Source organism: Carya illinoinensis, chromosome 7, assembly GCF_018687715.1.
Source record: "Carya illinoinensis cultivar Pawnee chromosome 7, C.illinoinensisPawnee_v1, whole genome shotgun sequence".
In the NCBI taxonomy this organism is placed as follows: domain Eukaryota; kingdom Viridiplantae; phylum Streptophyta; class Magnoliopsida; order Fagales; family Juglandaceae; genus Carya; species Carya illinoinensis.
In genome coordinates this window covers 2,195,902-2,214,639 of record NC_056758.1, presented here as the reverse complement: position 1 = coordinate 2,214,639, position 18,738 = coordinate 2,195,902, and the positions used below count along the sequence as shown (strand labels likewise).

The window sequence follows — 18,738 nt, the reverse complement described above, 5'->3', positions numbered from 1 at the left end:
CGTGCTTTTGACTGTGTGGAAGCCAGGAGAATTGTCGAATCTCTTACATTATGCCTAAAAGGCATGAAGCAAAACCTTCTGATAAATTATTTTCTGAGACCATGTGCAGTGGTTCGATTGCCGCAAAGCCCAATAACTACAGAAAAATAGTCCCGAGCCGCCCACATATCTGCCATTACTCATTGGAGACTTCAACCAATGTCGAGGAAAATGAATAGAAGTAATATTTTAATTCAAACATAGGACCTTGTCACCTTAGGCTTAGAGATGGAAAGTAACGGAGAGAGAGAGAGAGAGAGAGAGAAGACACCAAGTATGCTATATTTTGGTGCATCTCGTTGCACCATTTCCTGGTATTACAATGAGAAGAACAGGTACTTGCTCAGATTGTGTAATGCAACTATATGTAGTATGCGTTATATAGTCGGGTTCAAGCTACAAAATTTACAAAGAAATGATGCAGGATAGAAATAGATTGATCTTCAACATTTTTGGGAACAGATAAAAATAAAAGGATTATTTTGAAATCGCCTTCATAAACCGATTTAGTGAAGAGAAGACGCTGGCTGCTCTGTTAAACAGAGATGGACCCTGCTCTGATCCCTCCGCTACATTTCCAAATATTATCTGCAAATAACAGCACATAACTTTTCAATTCGTCTAGTTCTTACAGCTGACATTTTGTTTCTGTTTGTGGGTGTGGTCAGGCTTAACATGCAAGATTTAACGATTTCTAATAAATAAATATATGTATAAAAGATTTCTAACATTTATGAATCCATCACAATACATTTTTAGTGTAAATTCAGATTTCTTTGCATAACACATCACACCTCTTCCGAGGAGACATTATAAAAAGTTACCAGCAACTTACCTCAAGATCCTCCGCATCAGGACGGCTAATGAGTTCTTTGGCAAGGAGGTATCTGTTTGGTCTATCCTTATCATCATAGAACACCTTCCACGATCTTGTGAAAGATCAGAAAACAGATTCAGAGGTAGACTATCAGAAGCAATGATTGACATGAGAACCAAAAATGAAAATCTTAAAAGGGCCCCTGATTGTTTCACCTAGCACAAGCCCTAGCCCATGTTAACGGTATCATGCATGTGATCACAACACAGATATCATCAATACATGGATAATGATGCATTTGGTTATAGATATAAAACTAGACAACAGGTGCCCATGAGAGGTTAGGAACTCGGTAAGATGCAAACTGGACCTTACCCTGGATAACACCTAAACACGGCACCAGATGGCAGAGGTCTCATTGAGTAAACTGTTGAAAAAGTGCTGCAAAAATAAAAACATAAGAGTTGGTTGTTTGTAATGATCCTAAACATGTATAATATTATACACATGAACGAGAAGAGTTCAGAAGATGTTACTGGTGGTCTAAAAAATCTGACATGTTAGTTAAATACAATTAACTGAAGGAAGTTTAAAAGGGTCAATGGTGAGCCAAGACAATACAATCAGTGAGGAAGGTTTTACATGGCATGATCATATTCTTAACGCAGTTATTGAGTATGATATGAGATACGATAGCCAATCATTTAACTAAGGTACAGAGTGCAAAATTAAGGTGATTTGAGTTCAGCTTGATAATATAAAAGTACTTTTTTTCCTAATGAACTAGAGCAAGTGGAAAGGCTAACCAATTGAATGAGCTTAAAATAACAAGAAACAGGCTAGTTCAAAATGTAGAGAGAATGATAATAAGCATACCGTAGAAAATACCGCCTTAACCTTCGAACATTAACCCCAACTCCTACATCCTCACTGATTAGACGCGGGTTCCACATTATGAGAGGCCTCGGCTGCCAATATATGAGATGCAGTGAGGACAATAGTTCTAAACCAAGCCCTCTATTATAGAGCATACGCATTAACACTCCTATATCAAAAGAACTAAAAAAGTAATGAAAGAATTTTAGGTTAGATACACCCTAGGCCATAGTACAAAACAAATGGAAACCTTGACAGAATATCTGCAAGGGCGGACAAAATGCCTACCCTTTTGACCCAAACGAACCAATCCAACTAAAAACAGTCACTTTTTGGTGTTGGTCAGATGGGGCTGGGAAAGAAAAACGGATTTCCAATGGGAATAGAGTTGGCTGTCAGGTGATGGGTGTTTAAAAAGCAACCACTCCCAACCCAACTAGCACATGGCATATATGGTGGTGAAGTGGGCAATATTTCACGCCAATGACCCGACCTAGTGACAGGGTATGAGGTTGACAGCTACCCGTGTCATTGCAGTTCAGGAGTCTGGATGTTTTGGTCAGTTCAAAGAGTTGTCACAATGGCTGACATATGTCAGTTTGACCACTGGAAACCATCAACAACTTAGCCAAGGGGAGTGGTATCCAAGCTCCAATGTCACCAGAATGTTATGAAAGAGTCAAAACAAAATATTTAGCAAACTGTAATTTCTACAGCTTGAATATAAACAATCCAACTTTATTTGACATACATCATCAGACAGCAACTAATACACATAGATAGGTATTTTAGTCAGTCAGTTGTTCAGCAGCCATGATACAAAAATGTGTTTTCTATGCGCATATGTGTAAGCAAATGTTAACTTGATATTACCAATAGACAATGATGCAGCGAGAAGATAAATATTAGTTTCATGTTAGAATTTACTGAAAAAAGAAACTTTTCCAAACTTACCGTGGGGTTGTTAAAATAGGATATAATGCATGAATGCATGCAATGTACCTTATAAAGAAATTCTATCATTTGGTATACATTAAGAAGTAAATGTGAGTCATCATCACAATAGTGTCTAGACTTCTGATCATGAGAATCATGATAATAAACAGAAATGTGCATATAGAGACCATCGCTTCTAATAAAGGACTGAGGAGATCAGAATGGTACCGGTTCATTTGAGAGATCAGATGCAATTCTCTCTACATATCCCAACATCTGATAATCAGGAACAACCATAACCACGATCTCGTCTTCACTCTCTACAGGCTTCCTGTCACTTAAGCTGTATGAAATAAGACAAAATTTTAAATATCACATATATGGCTAATTAAGTTCAATTAACTATTATTCAAGTTTATGCGGTAGAGCTTCATAAGACAATGACCCCGTACCAGAAAATAAATATGCAGAAAAAAAAATGAAAAAAGTGCCAGATTCATATGAGAAAGGATGGTTAGCCAAGCTAACAAAGTACATGCTTATAGGACGTCCATCAACATGGTGAACATTACCTAGAAAATCCAAAAGCAGCATCTTTCCATCGGTACTTTAGAAGTGCAGCGGCACCAGCATCAGGAAATATGGCTTTAACTCTCTAAAAATTCAAATTACAGAACTTAGCAACGGAGATGATGTATGCTAAATAGTAACCCTAGATTTACTTATCATAAAAAGGGAAAAAAGCATACATCATTAACCACTATAAGATACAGTAGTTCGAATTGTCATCAATTCCTTAAGACTGATTGCTCAAGGATTGGTAACTGTTTTACTTTGTAATGGATGTGGGCTAAAATTGCCAACTTCAAAGCAAAGGTTAGGTAACATTAATAGAGAACCTCCTTCACATGTTAATTCATTCTCTCAGACTGTATAGTTAAGTCAATCCCAAACACTTTACTTCTGTAACTTCAAGAAATATGTCCAAATAACCTGAGATCCTGTTTCTTTGATTAGTGTATCCAAGAAAGTTCTTGACAGTTCCCAGAGCTCAGCTTGTGCACCTTCATCATCTAGAAACTGCAACTGGGGAATTAGGAGCTCAACCTGTAAAAAGATAGCATGACTTTAAACAGTAGAAAAGAGCAGAGAACCGACTGAAGTAGTGAAGTCGATTTACAGAACTGAACATTAGAGGTGGCATCTCACCATGAAATACTCTCCACACGCACAAACACACACACACACACAAACTGCCCAAAATTTTAATAGTATCTTCTATTTCAAAATATACAACTCTTTAAACCATCCCGAGACAGGTTTGAGCTCAATTGTTGCAAGTATTATACTGCAAAAGGTTTAATAGGCTGAAATATTGATAAGGCAGTAGTAGAACTCAGCATAATTTGCTAAGAAAATTAAAATATAGAATAGCTCATTACCTAATATACCTCTTTTATTTTATTTACCTTTTGAGGACTTTATTACACTAATACCTCTTATTTTAATTTTTCTTTTTTTTTTTTCAGTTTTGGATATTATACCTTTTCTTTCCGATACTTTGCTTTGCTTTCAATAGAAAAGAAAAAACATCAAATTTTCCTGGGATAGGATTGCTTTGAAAAATTCAAAAACTTCTTTTGTTTCCTTTATTAGATTCATTTCAGCTTCAAACTAATAGAACAAAGGAGAAAAAAACCAAAAAAATGAGGAGCTTCCATTTTCAATCAATAAGATTACATTTTTCTTTTTGCACGTACTATTGCTCTCATTCCTCCAGAAGACAAAAACGAGGCAGTTGCTTGACTTGATTGCCGGACGGCCCCCTCCAAGTCAGAAGGCAAGCAGCTGAAAGATAAATAAATCACAAGTGGCTTTCCTTTCACTTATCAGATTCAAGGCTAAGAAACAAGTAATCTAAATGACAGTTTATCAACTCAACCAAAAAACAATTGTTATGAGATGAACTAGAAGTTTGCGTCTTTTGCTATGTTTCGAGTTCAAGGCCTATACATATCGATATTACTAGCATGCTTCCTAAATGCAAAATACCAAAATTTTTAATTATCACGTAATCAGTCAGTAGCTAAACCCATAAAATTATTATAAGACTAGACAAAATCCTAGGCTACTATACAAGCTTGTTAGACTTATCATAAGGCACTTTTTTTATATAAGAAGGCTTATCATAAGGCACTTGAGCTAGAAGATCAAGATGCTTAACCTGTTAAGTACCACTCCTTAAGATGGAATTGTGTCCATTTTACTTTTCAATCGAATCAGAACTAAATTATAAGGGGCATAGGTGCAAGTTTATTTCTTTTTCATTTGCTCTTTAACATAATCTCCCAAAAGCACTTAAAACTCTATTCCATTCCGTCTTAAGGTCGCCGTTCTCCTTCCTAATCCCTTCAAACTCCCAAACACATTACATAAGTTACTATTTTTTTCAACTCAAAGGCATAGTGCAAATTATACACATAGAATGAGATATTTGGCAAGATTTACATAATCAAAAGATTCAAACGCATTAAAAACAACAACAAAATGACTCAATCCGTCCAAAGACCCCAAATTGATTCTCATCAATGGATATCACCAAATTCCCTTCAATTTCACTATAGCCATCCATCATATATCCTCCACATATTCTGATATTTAGCAACTTGAAACCCAGAATGGAAATTCCCAGATAAACTAAACAAGTGAACCCAGATAAGCGAGGTAACTCGTGTTTATACGAAACAGAACCTGTCATCATCTTCCTCTTCTACATCTTCTTGAATAATTTCTGGCTGTGCTGGTAAAGTAGAAGGTGTGATGGTATTAGGACTATCCTCACCTTGGAACTTATCAAACTTGGCACGTATACTTGAGCTAGAGCCAGCTCTGTTCAGTGAAACTCCATTGTGGCCATTAAAGATCGAGTGAGAAAAAGATAAGGAAAAGCGTGTGGCTGAGGATGGGTTGAGTACTGATGCAGAGGAGCATGAATTCAAGAAGCAGCAACTTGAATATGAAGAAGCCATGAAGTTGCTAGAGCTACTCCAAGGCCCAGGCCATAGAGTTATCCCACCGGTTTTATCAAATTTGGTAGCTGTTTTTTCATTAATCGTTCATCGCCATTGCCGACAGATTCCATGATTCTAACCCAAGTGTATGATGTCCAATGACTATCTGCCACGTCAACAAAAGGTACGCATAATCATCAGTATCCTATTTTATAATAGAAACAATATAATATATATATATATACACATATAATACCCCGCTTGTGAAATATCAAGTAGGATTTTATAATAAGAAATTCTTTAACGAAGAGATTTATACATAAATTTATAAATTTATATAACTTAATGTAATATGTCAAATTGTAAAGTTATTTTTATTATAAAGTAAATTTAACAGATCACGTAAAGTCATATTAGTTTCTCGATTTATTTTTGTGTAATCTCTTTATATTTGTAGCAGTTCTATTTTATAACAGAACCAAGAGAAATATTCTATCTACATATTGAAATACACAAAAATAATTTCATAAATTGAAAAAGCTTGATATGGTTTGTCAAATTATAAAATTATTTTTATCGTAAACCAGATCTGAAAAATTACATTAAACTATGTTAATTTATATAATTATTTTTGTGTAATCCATTTATACTTGTAGCACTCCTCTATAATCAATATCAAGTAAGATATTTCATAAAATCCTACTTGTGAAATATTCTTAACATGCAAGCCTGATTATGCGATTAGGGTTGGATTTTTAAGTTTTATCATGATAACCATATATTTTCATTCATATTACATGGGTTTTATGAGTGTCATTACTAATATAATATATTTAAGCATAATGAAATTATTATATGTTATATTTTCATCTTACTTTTATTATATTGTGTTGATAAGAAAATTCGATGTATTGCACTATTATACCATTTTATTTCATTATAGATGAAGTGGCATTGGTCATTAACTTTTGAATTATTTTTTAAAATACTTAATCGATGATCCAAGATTGATAGAAAGTGCAACATTATAAAGTGGAATGAGGATGAAATAAGAGCATATTATATAAAATTACTCGTGTTTATGTGACCTTGCCTATAGGAAAATTCTACATACTACATATTACATAATACACCATTACAGCTAACAAATAAAATTACTCAATTATGCTACATATAACTGGCCTGTGCAACTGATTGATGTGGAAATACATGAGCATCTGACAAAGATTTAAAAAAAAAAAAATTTGAGAAGCCATTGGACTGAAACTCAAGAAGAAGACATTTGAGAAGTAAAGGTGGTATTTCAACTGAAAGTTTTTTGCATTTTGATCAAAAGCATTTCAACTGAAAGCATTTCGATCATCTGAGAAGAAAAACACCCAAACCCATTTAGACTGCAAAGCATTTCGACGGAAAGGAAGAAGCCCTGAGAAGAAAAACACTCAAAACCATTTCCATAGAGCATTTCAACTGTGAAAAAAAAAAAAAAAAGAAGAGAGAAATGCGAGGTCCCAAACCCATTGTTGGCCAAGGATTTGGATCCCTAAAGTTTCTGCCCAAACTTTAAGGTCTAGAATATATAGGAAAGAAATATCATATTATAAAAAATCTCATTGTTATGCTTTGAATTAAAGAAAAACTAGAAAAATATCTCATTTTCTTGGTCCTCGTTCAAGTTAGAAGAAAGAGAAGAAGAAGATTTAATTGTTGTAATATGTGATAGTTGTAATATGTATGTCAATACATTTATCTGTTACGTTTTTTATTTAATCTACTAATATGCTCTCTTGAAGCGGTTGATTAAAGGATGATGAACAAATGGCTAAATCTGGATCGTTGAAGTTGATTAATACTGAGCTGATTAAATCACGTGAGAAGCCCGTGCTTACTTCAGGAGGTTTATGAGTTGAGCCGCTGGATTGGTTACACGTGTTGGCATCTCTTGTAACATATATATTTATATATATATATATATAAGCTATACGGTGTAAACCCTAATTGCTTCATTCTGTACATATCAGCTGTTTGAGAGGCAGAGCGTATGAGAGAGAGAACAGAGAGGGGAATTAGGGTTTCGAGGGTTTCCTTGTAGAGAGAAGAAATCAGAGTGATTTCTTGTGGTTTCTGTGAGGGATTTGTGACTCTAAGTGTACTGAGGCTTCTCTGTGAAGTATTGTTCATCAATAAAAAGCTCTGAGGCCCATTCCTGTCGTGGACGTAAACCATTAGGGTCAAATCACATATATTGGTGTGTTCTTTCCTTGCTTTCATATTCTTTATTGTTCTTTATTGTTCATATCTGATTCTTGTGGCTTTCTTGCGATATTCTTGATAAATATTCATCATTCTGTTGATCTGTATATCACACTGTTTAATATCGTGGTGTATATTAGAAATCTGGTCATCTATTGGTATACTGTTGTTTCTAGGGTTTTGATTAACATCAAACTGTGGTTATTATGATTACTACGTTTTTGTTTGGTTATAAAACAGAGTGTTTATCTTCAGTGCAAACAGAATAGTTTTATATAATAAAACTATTGATTATTATATCATAATAACATTAATTGTTGGCAGTATGTGATGTACTCCATTGTGATCTAGTTGTTATTGGGATCGCGTAGAATGAGAAAGGAAATAACACGTATGTCCCCTAACACCTCATGTCTTAAATCCATCAATTGAGGTATGACAATGTTGTTACAAATATTCAATATATATGCATGTCGAGTTTGTCATTTTTTTTAAGTACAACACCATTGTGTATGTTATTATTATTTTTTGGCATTATGACATATCAAGACTTGTTTATTCAAACTTCCCAGACTACATGCATGGTTATCACATTTTCTACCTCGTTTAAATGCAAACCTATATTCAACAGATAATCTGGTGCGACGTAAATTTGCATATATTTGTGTCTTAATTTTGCGACCAGTTATGAGATCTCTTAATGTTTCTTTTTCTAAATTGCAACAAAACCAACCATTCAACGGTGGACCTAGCCCTAGCCCTACAATGATGGTCACTACTACAAATCTGGTACACATTCAATCACAGCCTAGGTCTTCTTTATCACCTATTGTTCATTGTCCAGATAAGAACCCTATGTTTATGGAGTAGTTAGGTGATGCATTCGACGGCAAGTGTGTCATTGTGCTTTATTTTCAATGAAGATATTTGATTATTTGATTCTTTTTGTGCTCTTCATTACAACCAAATATTACATATCCATTTTAATATGCAATTAGCCATTTGATTGCACTCAACACTACAACCTTTGCTTCAAGCTCAAGAGTTGTTGAAGAAAGTAAAAAGGCCACACCAAATTTCATAGATCCCACACCCCCCTCCCCCTCCACAGCGACGGGCCCACACACATGAAACCACACAAAAAAAAGTGGGTTCAAGAAAGAAGACAATTAAGGTTGTGTTTATTTCTAAATTTACAAAGCATATATTTAAACAAGCAAACAAAAGCACGCATCCACTAAACTATCAACTTATATGTTACCGCGGGGTGTTTTGGATTTGGGCTTAAAATTATTTATCAAATTTCTCAGCAACCAAAGAACTGATGAACCTCCCACCCAAAAACAACTTTAGAGGACCTAGCTTTATAAGCAAGTAATTGATAGAGTACAAAACAAAAACACCGAACCAAACAAAATTACAAGGAAAGAATTGGTAAGCTCCAACCCACAAACAACCTTAGAGATTACATAATAGAAACATCCAATAGGGAATAATCTATTATGCAATTGCAAAAACCAATTCCAATAGTACGCAGAACACTTGATCTAAATAGGCCACAAATATTAAAATTTGTCCAAATCTACAGGCATACATAAAAACCTATAAATAAAATCTATAAACATACTAAACAAAAAATTTTCAAGGTCCTTGCATCACGGGTTGTCTTGCCTTTTAGCCCAAAGGCTGTATGCATGCATTGACCATCATCTACAAAAAAACTAAGGTTATAGAAATGAATAATGAGTAATTTTTTAGCAATGGAAATCGCTCAAGTCTTAGGGTTAGGGTTTCATTTTGATGTGTGAGATTAAGATAGATCTTAGGGTTAAGATTAATCGAGGTCGCATATGTTGGAAAGGAGAAGGGAAGTCGATGGTATATGGATTAAGGAGAAGGGGATGCATGACTTAGGGAAGGAAAATGCTTCGAAGAAGAAGGAAGACAGGAGACGCACAGAAGAAGAAAGTGGCAAAGAGGAGAAGAAATGAAATGGTGTATTTTGACTTTAAATGAAACACACCATTTAATTAAAGATGAAATCCCTCCCGCTGTATAGCAATTTTCATTTCCCCTCTTGCTACAATGTTAAAATGAAACACACTGTTTCATTTGAATGACCTGACGACTACCTAGTGGTTGCATAAAATTTTTTTTGCAAATTACTCATGTTTATGATATCTAAGATTTTTTGGTTTTCTTAAGAAAAAAAGAGATGTTTTAATGGTGATATAAAGTGACACATATAGAGATAATAATGTATTATATGACATTGGTAACCTTTAGATATGATCTTTTCTAAAAAGAAAAAAGTAAGCTTTAGATTGATGGGTAATGCTAGTTTGCCGCCCAGCGGTCACATGCCCCATAGGCTAAATGCGACTTTTTAAATTTTTTTTTCCTTTTTCATATTTTTTAAGCATCTTTAAATATTTTTAAAAAATAAAATAATACACCATTACGCTAATATTTACTTTCTTAACTATTAAATAAAAATTAAAAAATTAAAAAAATAAAAATTTATAAACGATCAAAATGAGAGAACAAATTTATGGGATGCACTATTATTTTCCTTAGATTGATATATAGTAATAGTGCAACCAAGGTAAACGATGAGATGGACCATTTGAGCGGGTCGGGGCTCTGGTTGACTACTCGGGTTGCCCACTCTCTCCAAACGATCAAATATCAATCATGGTAACGCTCCAGAAAGTTTTATAGCCGTTAGAAATAGCTCCTCTAGATTTCAATCCAACGGCCCACGCTCCTCACAATTCAAACTTGAATTCAATCGTAACCTTCCGTCTTCGTCAAGCGCTTAAAACGCCACCTCTGTATTCCTCGCTCTCTCTAGCTCTCGCAGATCGTCGCTCTTATCCAGTCTCTCTCTTCAAAATTAAATTTTGCCCTGATTTCTAAGCCATGGATGGTACTCTCTCTCTCTCTCTCTCTCTCTCTCTCTCTCTCGTGTATATACATATAAACGTGTATGTGTACTTTGTTAGTGTGGTTTATTACTTCATATCTTTTTTCTTGATCCAATTTTTTTATTTCCCAAAAATCGGTGTTTTCTACTCAGATCGAACCGTGGAAACTCCTTCCGAAAGCTGTAATTTCTTGGCTTCTAGTTGTGATTTGAAGCCTTCGTTGTCATCTGCTTCAGGTTCAATTATCCTACTTCTTTCACTTTCGTTTGTCTTCTCCTTGAAATTAGCGAAGGAAAGGAACTGAGATAATTGTTGATTTTTAAATAAAGCCCCTGCAGATGCGTTGTGCGAAACAAGTGTCTGCCTTCTTTGATTCTTTCGTCATTTTATTAATACCTCCTCTCTCTCTCCCTCCCTCTTCTCTCCGCCACCGCCCCCCCCCCCCCCCGGCGCGGGGGCGGCGGGTTGTTTATTCTATTGAAATTCAATATTTTTTATTTGAGGTTTATCTAATTTTGGTTTCAGTTAAAACCCCCCTAGAGGATTCAACTTCTCGCTCAGGTTCGTTCTTCTCTGGTTATTTTTTTATTTTTTTATTTTTTCAATAATATGTTAACTTCAAGATCCACTTCAATTCAGATCAAACCCAAGAAACTCCAACCTATGAAAAAGGTTAGGGTTTTTCTCGTAATCTGATTCAGATTTTTTTATTCAAGAAAATGGCTTAATCAGCAAGAAAATCCAAGAAAATGTAGAATTAACGTGTTTAGATTTTATTTTCTTCAGAGCATACTCAAGAGGCTGAAACCAGCCAAATTACAGAGACTGAAACTAGCGAATCAGGCATAGATAAAGGTTTATCTCTCTCTCTCTCTCTCTCTCTCTCTCTCTCTCTCTCTCTCTCTCTCTCTCTCTCTCTCTCTCTCTCTCTCTCTCTCTCTCTCTCTCTCTCTCTCTCTCTCTCTCCTTTTCTATTATTTGATAGTGCTTAAATTGGGGTTTCAAATTCCAAAAGCCTGCTTTGACATTTAACTCGTCTGTACAGATGCTGAAAGAATGGGAAACAAAATTTTATATTATATGTTATATGTCCCAGAAATTTAGAATTTCTCCAATTTATTGTGCTAGATGAAAGTTGAGTGGGGATTAATTGAATTTCTTTAAATCATTTTTAGTATCTTTTGACCAATTAGTTGTAGCAATTGGTATACTTATGTGGGTTTTGCAATTTTGCGTTAGAAAAAGTTGAGAGAAGTTCAAATTTTACGGATGAGAATAGCTTGTCAAATGGAATGCAAGAAACTTCTCCAGATCAGGGGCAGACCCTTCCCATATTGAAGAAAATAATTGATTTGAGCAGCAAAGTGGGGGTAAGTTTTATTCGCTACCAAACTTGAGCCGTTATTTTTGTATTAAGGATTTGCGTTGGTTGCTTTATCAATGGCTTCTGTTCTTCACGTTTCAGGAACTGAAGAAAGAGTACAGTGTCCTATCTGATCAAGTGAAGCTTACTACAGATTCATTCCCTGGCCCTGAAGTTCTCAACACTCTTGGGCTTCTCAGTGAGCCTCCAATACTGATTCTTGAAATCTTTGTCCCATTCCTTTTTCTCGATCCAATTGTGACTGGCTATCCTGCTATTTTTGGTGGTATATTAGGTACTGAATATGAACTTTTAAAGAAAAAGTATGTTGAAGAGTCATCTGAACGCAAGAGGCTCTACAATGAAGTAATTGAGCTTAAGGGCAATATCAGGGTCTTTTGCAGATGTAGACCTTTAAACCAAACTGAAATTACAAATGGGTGTGCTCCTGTTGTTGAATTTGACTCAACTCAAGATAATGAGCTTCAGGTCGTTTGCTCTGATTCTTCAAAAAAACAATTTAAGTTTGACCATATCTTTAGGCCTGAAGACAACCAAGGTACCTGCGAAAGCTAGGCAGATAGTGTTACTGGAAGATCTGTTGATTGATTTTAATGGTTTAGAGTATTTAATTTTGGGTTTTTACAATATGCAGAAGCTGTTTTTGCTCAAACAAAGCCTATCGCAACTTCGGTGTTGGATGGGTATAATGTCTGCATATTTGCCTACGGACAAACCGGAACTGGGAAGACATTTACGATGGAGGGAACACCTGAAAATAGAGGAGTTAACTACAGAACTCTAGAGGAGTTGTTTCGGATTTCTGAAGAGAGAGGTGGAATTATTAGATATGGATTGTTTGTGAGCATGTTAGAAGTTTACAATGAGAAGATACGGGACCTACTGGTTGAAAACTCCAATCAACCAGCAAAGAAGTGAGTTCCTCTCAGCTTTATTTGTTACTGACTATGCCTTGCAATGTTCATTCGAATCACACTGCCAATTTGATTTTTATAAGCTCTGGTGCTACCAAATAATATATTTCAGTGCTAGATGAAAAAATTATGGATTAGAAATTGGGAGACGATTACCATGCTTCAAGCAATTGGAACGGAAGAATGGATGTGAGAGTTACGTCCAACGCTTAATTGGCGCAGCCATATTTTCCTAGCGATCTACCTAGTATATAATATGTTTCTATTCGCTTTTAGTGCAGAATAAGCTTCCTTTAAGTAAAACCCCCTAAGGCCCCTGTTTATATTGTTTCTCAGAAATTAATGCAAGAAATAATTCAAAAGTTGCATGGTGTTAATTATTTTCCGTACATGGATTAAGGTTGGAGATAAAGCAAGCAGCAGAGGGAACACAAGAAGTCCCAGGACTAGTTGAAGCTCGTGTTTATGGGACTGAGGATGTTTGGGAGCTGCTGAAGTCTGGAAGCCGAGTTAGATCGGTTGGCTCCACCAATGCTAATGAGCTCAGCAGTCGTTCTCATTGGTGAGTCGTGTACTCATTGTTACTTCATTTCCTGTTTCCAAACAATTTAAAACAAAAAAAAAGAGGGAAAATCTGTGCTATACAATGGTATATATTATGAGATTTCCTAGTTCTTAATAAGGCAACTATGGATTCGGCTACTGCTATGGACCTTCAACTCCTTGTATTGTATAGTGTGGTAATGCCAAAACTGTCTTTACTGTAGCTTGTTAAGAGTGACGGTTAAAGGGGAAAATTTAATAAATGGACACTGCACAAAAAGTCATCTTTGGCTGGTAGACTTGGCTGGTAGTGAGCGTGTGGGGAAAACTGAAGTTGAAGGTGAAAGATTGAAGGAATCTCAGTTCATTAACAAATCGCTCTCGGCGCTTGGTGATGTTATTTCTGCCCTTGCATCTAAAACGGCTCACATTCCTTACAGGTCTCTCTCTCTCTCTCTCTCTCTCTCTCTCTCTCTCTCCACACACACACATGCGCACATTTATCAATCTTTTATGTACTTATGATATCTCGTATTTTTGTTCAAAATAGGAACTCCAAGCTTACTCATATTCTGCAGAGCTCTCTAGGTATTTTGTCAGTTGTCATAGCATATTAGTTAATTGCGACTTCATTTCTACGTTCTTTCTATTTCAACCCCATGCCAACTAAAGCTTGAATTGTAGGGGGAGATTGCAAGACCTTGATGTTTGTCCAGATCAGCCCTGATGTAGCTGATCTGGGAGAAACTCTTTGTTCCCTGAATTTTGCCAGTCGAGTCCGAGGAATTGAGAGTGGACCTGCTCGCAAACAGGTGGACTTTAACGAGCTCTTCAAGTACAAGCAAATGGTATGAATTAGTAAGTCACGTTTTGAAACTAAGATTTTCTATTGTGGTTTCAATTTGTGCAACTAAGATTTTCAACCAACAGGCAGAAAAGCTCAAGCACGATGAGAAGGAGACAAAGAAATTGCAGGATAACTTGCAGTCTTTGCAGTTGAGGCTTTCTGCTAGAGAACATATCTGCAGGAATCTTCAAGAGAAGGTATCAATGTTGTAACCTCTGATTTTACTAAAGCACAAGACAATGCTTCCTATTGATTCTTGACTGGTTTAACACTGAGTTTTCAATAGGTTCGAGACCTTGAGAACCAACTGGCAGAGGAGAGGAAAACCAGACTAAAGCAGGAAGCTAGAGCTTTTTCTGCCGCTTCTTCTCAGCCCTCAGCATTGCCATCTTTAAAACAAGCAGCACAGAAGTCTATAACACAGAAAAAGCCACCCTTAGGGCCTTCAAAGCTGAGGTTGCCACTTCGAAGAATTACCAATTTCCTGCCGCCGCCATCTCCCATACCGCCTAAAAAGACCAGCAAAACCACTTCTATCATCCCAGCGTCAGGAGTTGGCAAAGAAAACATTACCACAACAACAATGGCAGCAACGAACGCTAAAGGCCTTATGAAACCGAGACGGTTCTCTGTTGCTGTGAGACCACCTCCTCCTCTTTCATCAACAACAACAGCAACTCAGGTTCTTCAGCCTAGGAGACGAGTCTCCATTGCCACCCTCCGCCCAGAACCCAGCTCTCAGATGTCAACGCCACTCCACACCTCCACCTCGCGATTCAAAAATGGTAGCGGAATGGGCCGGCAGTCATTTGTGAGGGACCCACGGAAGGCAAGGTATTCAAGGTTGTTTTCTCCATTGCCAGAGTCGAGGAGTAGGGCAGCAGAGACAACACCAACCGCCATGAGGAGCAGCAGCAAGTTCATGGGAAGTCCCCCAACACAGGCCGGTTCATCCAAATTGAGACATGCAACAGTTGTTGCACTACAACGGAAGGCATTAGTGTGGAGTCCGCTCAAGTTGAGAAGCTTGAAGAATAACAGGAAGCCCTCTTTGTTGCCTTCTCAATCCTCCACCGATATTCAATGTAATCCTCCACACATTACATACTGAAAACACCCTGAAATCATGAGCCCTTTCCCTTTCCCATAATCTTTTTTCATTTTCTTTTGGGATGTATGCTTCTTGCTTACTTTATCATTCACGGTCTCAATGAGATTCCAAGCATTTTTTTAAAAACTTCATGTATCTCCTATTTCTCTATTAGCGTGTTAAGTGTTTGTGTACCTAATCAAAATTCTGCAGGAGTTTCTCAGTTGAAGAATAACAGGAAGCCCTCTTTGTTGCCTTCTCAATCCTCCACCGATATTCAATGTAATCCTCCACACATTACATACTGAAAACACCCTGAAATCATGAGCCCTTTCCCTTTCCCATAATCTTTTTTCATTTTCTTTTGGGATGTATGCTTCTTGCTTACTTTATCATTCACGGTCTCAATGAGATTCCAAGCATTTTTTTAAAAACTTCATGTATCTCCTATTTCTCTATTAGCGTGTTAAGTGTTTGTGTACCTAATCAAAATTCTGCAGGAGTTTCTCAGTTGAAAGAAAATTGTGGCACAGATATAACTTACACACTAGGAGAAAAGAGCGATATAGGCGGCAGAACATGATGAAAAAGTTCTTTAAAATTTGCGACACCAAGCCATTAACAAGCCATGAAAAAGTTCACAGTTACCACTCACACGTAACTCAGAAGATGAAGAAGAAATTTAAAATAAAAGTAGCCTTGTTTGTCAAAATCTTATATCCCTACAAAATAAAATTAAAAAGAGACAAAAAAAAAAAAAGTAATGTCGGAGTTTAAAACTAGTAGCCGTTGTTGGGCATACGTTTTCCCATCATCCATGATACAGTCGACCGTTGGAACAAAATAGATCCGTTACCCAAAGTTCTTGTTCAATGCCCCCCTCCCCCCCCTTCACCGGGAAACAAACTGAGAGAAAAAGAAAAGGAGTTTATGAGAAGAGAGAGAAAGAGTGCGTGTGTAACTGAAAGTAATTGATTTCCAATCTCTGGGTATGGGTATTTAGAGAGACAGAGAGAGAGATCTTTGAGACCCACTTCGGGTTTTCTTCAGTACTACAAAATGGTTGCTAGAACCCCACCAAAACAGAAGAAAATGGCAGCCCCTCTCAATCCGGTTCTACTCAGAGAAACTGTAAAGAAGGTATTCCACCGTGCTCTCTGATAAATCATAAAACAAAATCGTTGTGGTTTCTTGGTTCCTTGAAGAACCTGGGGGAAAGAGCAGAAAATTCAATCTTGGTTATCAAATTTAGTAATCGCTGGGATTCGGATCAATGGAAAGTTCATCTCCATTAAACTATATAAGTTTGAAAGTTATATTTCCTTCATTTTCTCATCTTCCAATCATCTTCAAACTGACGGGTTTCTGTGTTTTGATTGATTTGTGAAGGTAGAGAGGTGTATGGTTAGATTGCAGGAGCTACAGTACACGGTGGCAGGTGGGACAAAGGTGATCTCAGGAGTGAGTCTCAGCCCTCGAAGTACCAGAGTTTATCTGAGGACTAGTCTCAGATGCAAGCAAGAGTCTGTAAGGTACACTCGGAGCTGCGTCGGTTTTGTTTGTTTATATGATGACTTTCGGCTTTCTTTGTTGTTCTCACTATTTTCTTACGCAATACACAAATGAATCTTCTGTGTTTCTTTTTTTTTCTATGATTTAAGGATCAAGAACGCTGCTTCTAAGAAATCTCCGGCGGGGAAGTTTCCAGCTCATTCAGGAGGTCTCTCTCTCTCTCTGCGTAACAGTTAGTTTTCTTTTTTTTTTCACGGATTTTCCCAAAATTGTAACTTGTGGAGTCCCTTTGTCTTTTACAACAGGCGAGGACTAATTCGATTTGAAAAACTTAATGTTTTCTTAACAGGTGAGTGGCAGAGAATGTCATTGCCAGCAATGCTTGTAGGAGAAACAGTAGGAGAGATTCTACAAGCAAGTCAATTTGCTAGAGAAATAGCAGCAGTAGTTGCTAACAAAACCAAGAGAACCACCCATGACGATCCAAAAACTCCAGTAAGTCATCGGAGAAACCAGAAGCCACAACTCGAAAACACAGAATTAAGAACTAGAAGAAAGAGGGAGAAGCAGAACAAACTGCAATTGATTCGGTTGGAGTCTGATTCACCATCACTTCAAAGGGCTCGATCCCGAATCAACTTTAAGGTTTCACCTCCAAAGGTTAGAGAACTGGGAAAAGAAAATAACCATTACTTAGCAAATAGGGTATCCCCCAAGAATAGGCCATGGGTTAAAAAGACTGTTCTATTCCCCAACCCTTTATTCCTATCTACAGCTTCTGCACAGCAACAGAAGTTTTGCAAGACAAGGTCTCCCATTATATCAAGAAACAAACAGACACCACATAAGTTCTTAATCAAGTCCCCTCCATCGGCTTCTTCAAAGTTTCAAGTCAAGATCAAGAATCCGACAGTGGTGTCTCTTTCTCCCACAAGGCATAAAAGCTTGAGCCAGAGATCACCAAAGATGTCAACTGCTTCCAAATTGCGTCGGTCTTTCTCTCCTTCAAGACTGGCGGCCAGATTGGTGTCTCCGCTGAGGAGCCAAAAAGTTGTACAGAAGAGTGATGGGCTAACAAGTGGATTGAGAAACCGTCCAACTTTGTCATCAATGCGATTCTGAACTCAAGTGGTATATAAGGGGGGAACTTGTTTGAAAGCTATTGATTTCTTTTGAGGTGTTTGGTTTGTGATACTGATACACTTCTTGCTGTCCATAGTTCCAGTATTCTTTTTCCTCCTTCGTGTGGTGTGAGTTTGTCCAGTCCAGTTTGATGTTCTTGTACAAGTTCGCAAAAAGAGTTACCAAGATCTCAGTAAGTCGTGGATTCTCTCTCATTCTCAACTTGAAAGTAGTTTTTTTTTTTTTAATAAAATAGTCATTATATTTGTTAAAAGTGGAGAAAAAAGAAAAAACTAAGAAGACAAATTGGTCGAACTCTTCTGTGATATGAACAGTGAAAACATTTTTCAAGCAGTTTACAAACTTGTACCCGCAGTTCCCAGCCATTCAAAAGAAAATGTCACCTATGCCAAGAATTGCATTGTTTTTAAGAAACGTTAGGGACAACCTATTTCACTTGTCATAGC

At 36.8% G+C, this 18,738-nt stretch overlaps 3 protein-coding genes across 4 annotated transcripts; 2 read left to right on the top strand and 1 right to left on the bottom strand.

Annotated features, from left to right (window-relative positions):
- Nucleotides 1–316: 316 nt before the first annotated feature.
- Nucleotides 317–5,791, bottom strand: LOC122317304. Its single transcript, XM_043134304.1, has 9 exons — nucleotides 5,420–5,791; nucleotides 4,429–4,516; nucleotides 3,662–3,775; nucleotides 3,241–3,323; nucleotides 2,897–3,011; nucleotides 1,733–1,824; nucleotides 1,232–1,297; nucleotides 875–968; nucleotides 317–627 (listed from the first exon to the last, which is right to left on the bottom strand). The coding sequence occupies exons 1-9, from the start codon at nucleotides 5,695–5,697 to the stop codon at nucleotides 517–519; spliced, it is 1,041 nt and encodes a 346-aa protein (XP_042990238.1). The 5' UTR covers nucleotides 5,698–5,791; the 3' UTR covers nucleotides 317–516.
- A 4,912-nt stretch (nucleotides 5,792–10,703) lies between these two features.
- On the top strand, nucleotides 10,704–16,071 carry LOC122315780 (kinesin-like protein KIN-14S). Of its 2 annotated transcripts, XM_043131932.1 has the most exons (16): nucleotides 10,704–10,861; nucleotides 11,012–11,095; nucleotides 11,385–11,420; nucleotides 11,499–11,531; nucleotides 11,646–11,714; nucleotides 12,099–12,229; nucleotides 12,325–12,421; nucleotides 12,518–12,781; nucleotides 12,878–13,157; nucleotides 13,558–13,719; nucleotides 13,925–14,140; nucleotides 14,251–14,288; nucleotides 14,385–14,548; nucleotides 14,631–14,744; nucleotides 14,834–15,588; nucleotides 15,876–16,071. In XM_043131932.1, exons 1-16 carry the CDS (start codon nucleotides 10,855–10,857, stop codon nucleotides 15,943–15,945), a joined length of 2,520 nt encoding a protein of 839 aa, XP_042987866.1. In that variant the 5' UTR covers nucleotides 10,704–10,854; the 3' UTR covers nucleotides 15,946–16,071. The 2 variants fall into 2 exon arrangements, with proteins under 2 accessions (XP_042987866.1, XP_042987868.1); XM_043131934.1 differs by lacking the exon at nucleotides 15,876–16,071 and having other exon boundaries at nucleotides 12,105–12,229; nucleotides 14,834–15,784.
- A 428-nt stretch (nucleotides 16,072–16,499) lies between these two features.
- Nucleotides 16,500–18,485, top strand: LOC122315782 (probable microtubule-binding protein TANGLED). The gene is made up of 4 exons (XM_043131938.1): nucleotides 16,500–16,777; nucleotides 17,027–17,169; nucleotides 17,299–17,357; nucleotides 17,499–18,485. Exons 1-4 carry the CDS (start codon nucleotides 16,697–16,699, stop codon nucleotides 18,269–18,271), a joined length of 1,056 nt encoding a protein of 351 aa, XP_042987872.1. The 5' UTR covers nucleotides 16,500–16,696; the 3' UTR covers nucleotides 18,272–18,485.
- Nucleotides 18,486–18,738: the final 253 nt, after the last annotated feature.

Excerpts from the sequence above, each read along its gene's own strand:
- LOC122315782 (XM_043131938.1), top strand. The coding sequence starts at position 16,697 with ATGGTTGCTAGAACCCCACCAAAACAGAAGAAAATGGCAGCCCCTCTC. Across the intron at positions 16,778-17,026 it reads TCAGAGAAACTGTAAAGAAG|GTAGAGAGGTGTATGGTTAG; the intron begins GTATTCCACCGT and ends TGATTTGTGAAG. Across the intron at positions 17,358-17,498 it reads GTTTCCAGCTCATTCAGGAG|GTGAGTGGCAGAGAATGTCA; the intron begins GTCTCTCTCTCT and ends TTTTCTTAACAG.
- LOC122317304 (XM_043134304.1), bottom strand. The coding sequence starts at position 5,697 with ATGGCTTCTTCATATTCAAGTTGCTGCTTCTTGAATTCATGCTCCTCT. Across the intron at positions 3,776-4,428 it reads CTGGAGGAATGAGAGCAATA|GTTGAGCTCCTAATTCCCCA; the intron begins GTACGTGCAAAA and ends ATCTTTTTACAG. Across the intron at positions 3,324-3,661 it reads TCAAAGAAACAGGATCTCAG|AGAGTTAAAGCCATATTTCC; the intron begins GTTATTTGGACA and ends TTGAATTTTTAG.
- LOC122315780 (XM_043131932.1), top strand. Across the intron at positions 12,422-12,517 it reads CAACACTCTTGGGCTTCTCA|GTACTGAATATGAACTTTTA; the intron begins GTGAGCCTCCAA and ends GTGGTATATTAG. Across the intron at positions 15,589-15,875 it reads AGAAGCTTGAAGAATAACAG|GAAGCCCTCTTTGTTGCCTT; the intron begins GAAGCCCTCTTT and ends GAAGAATAACAG.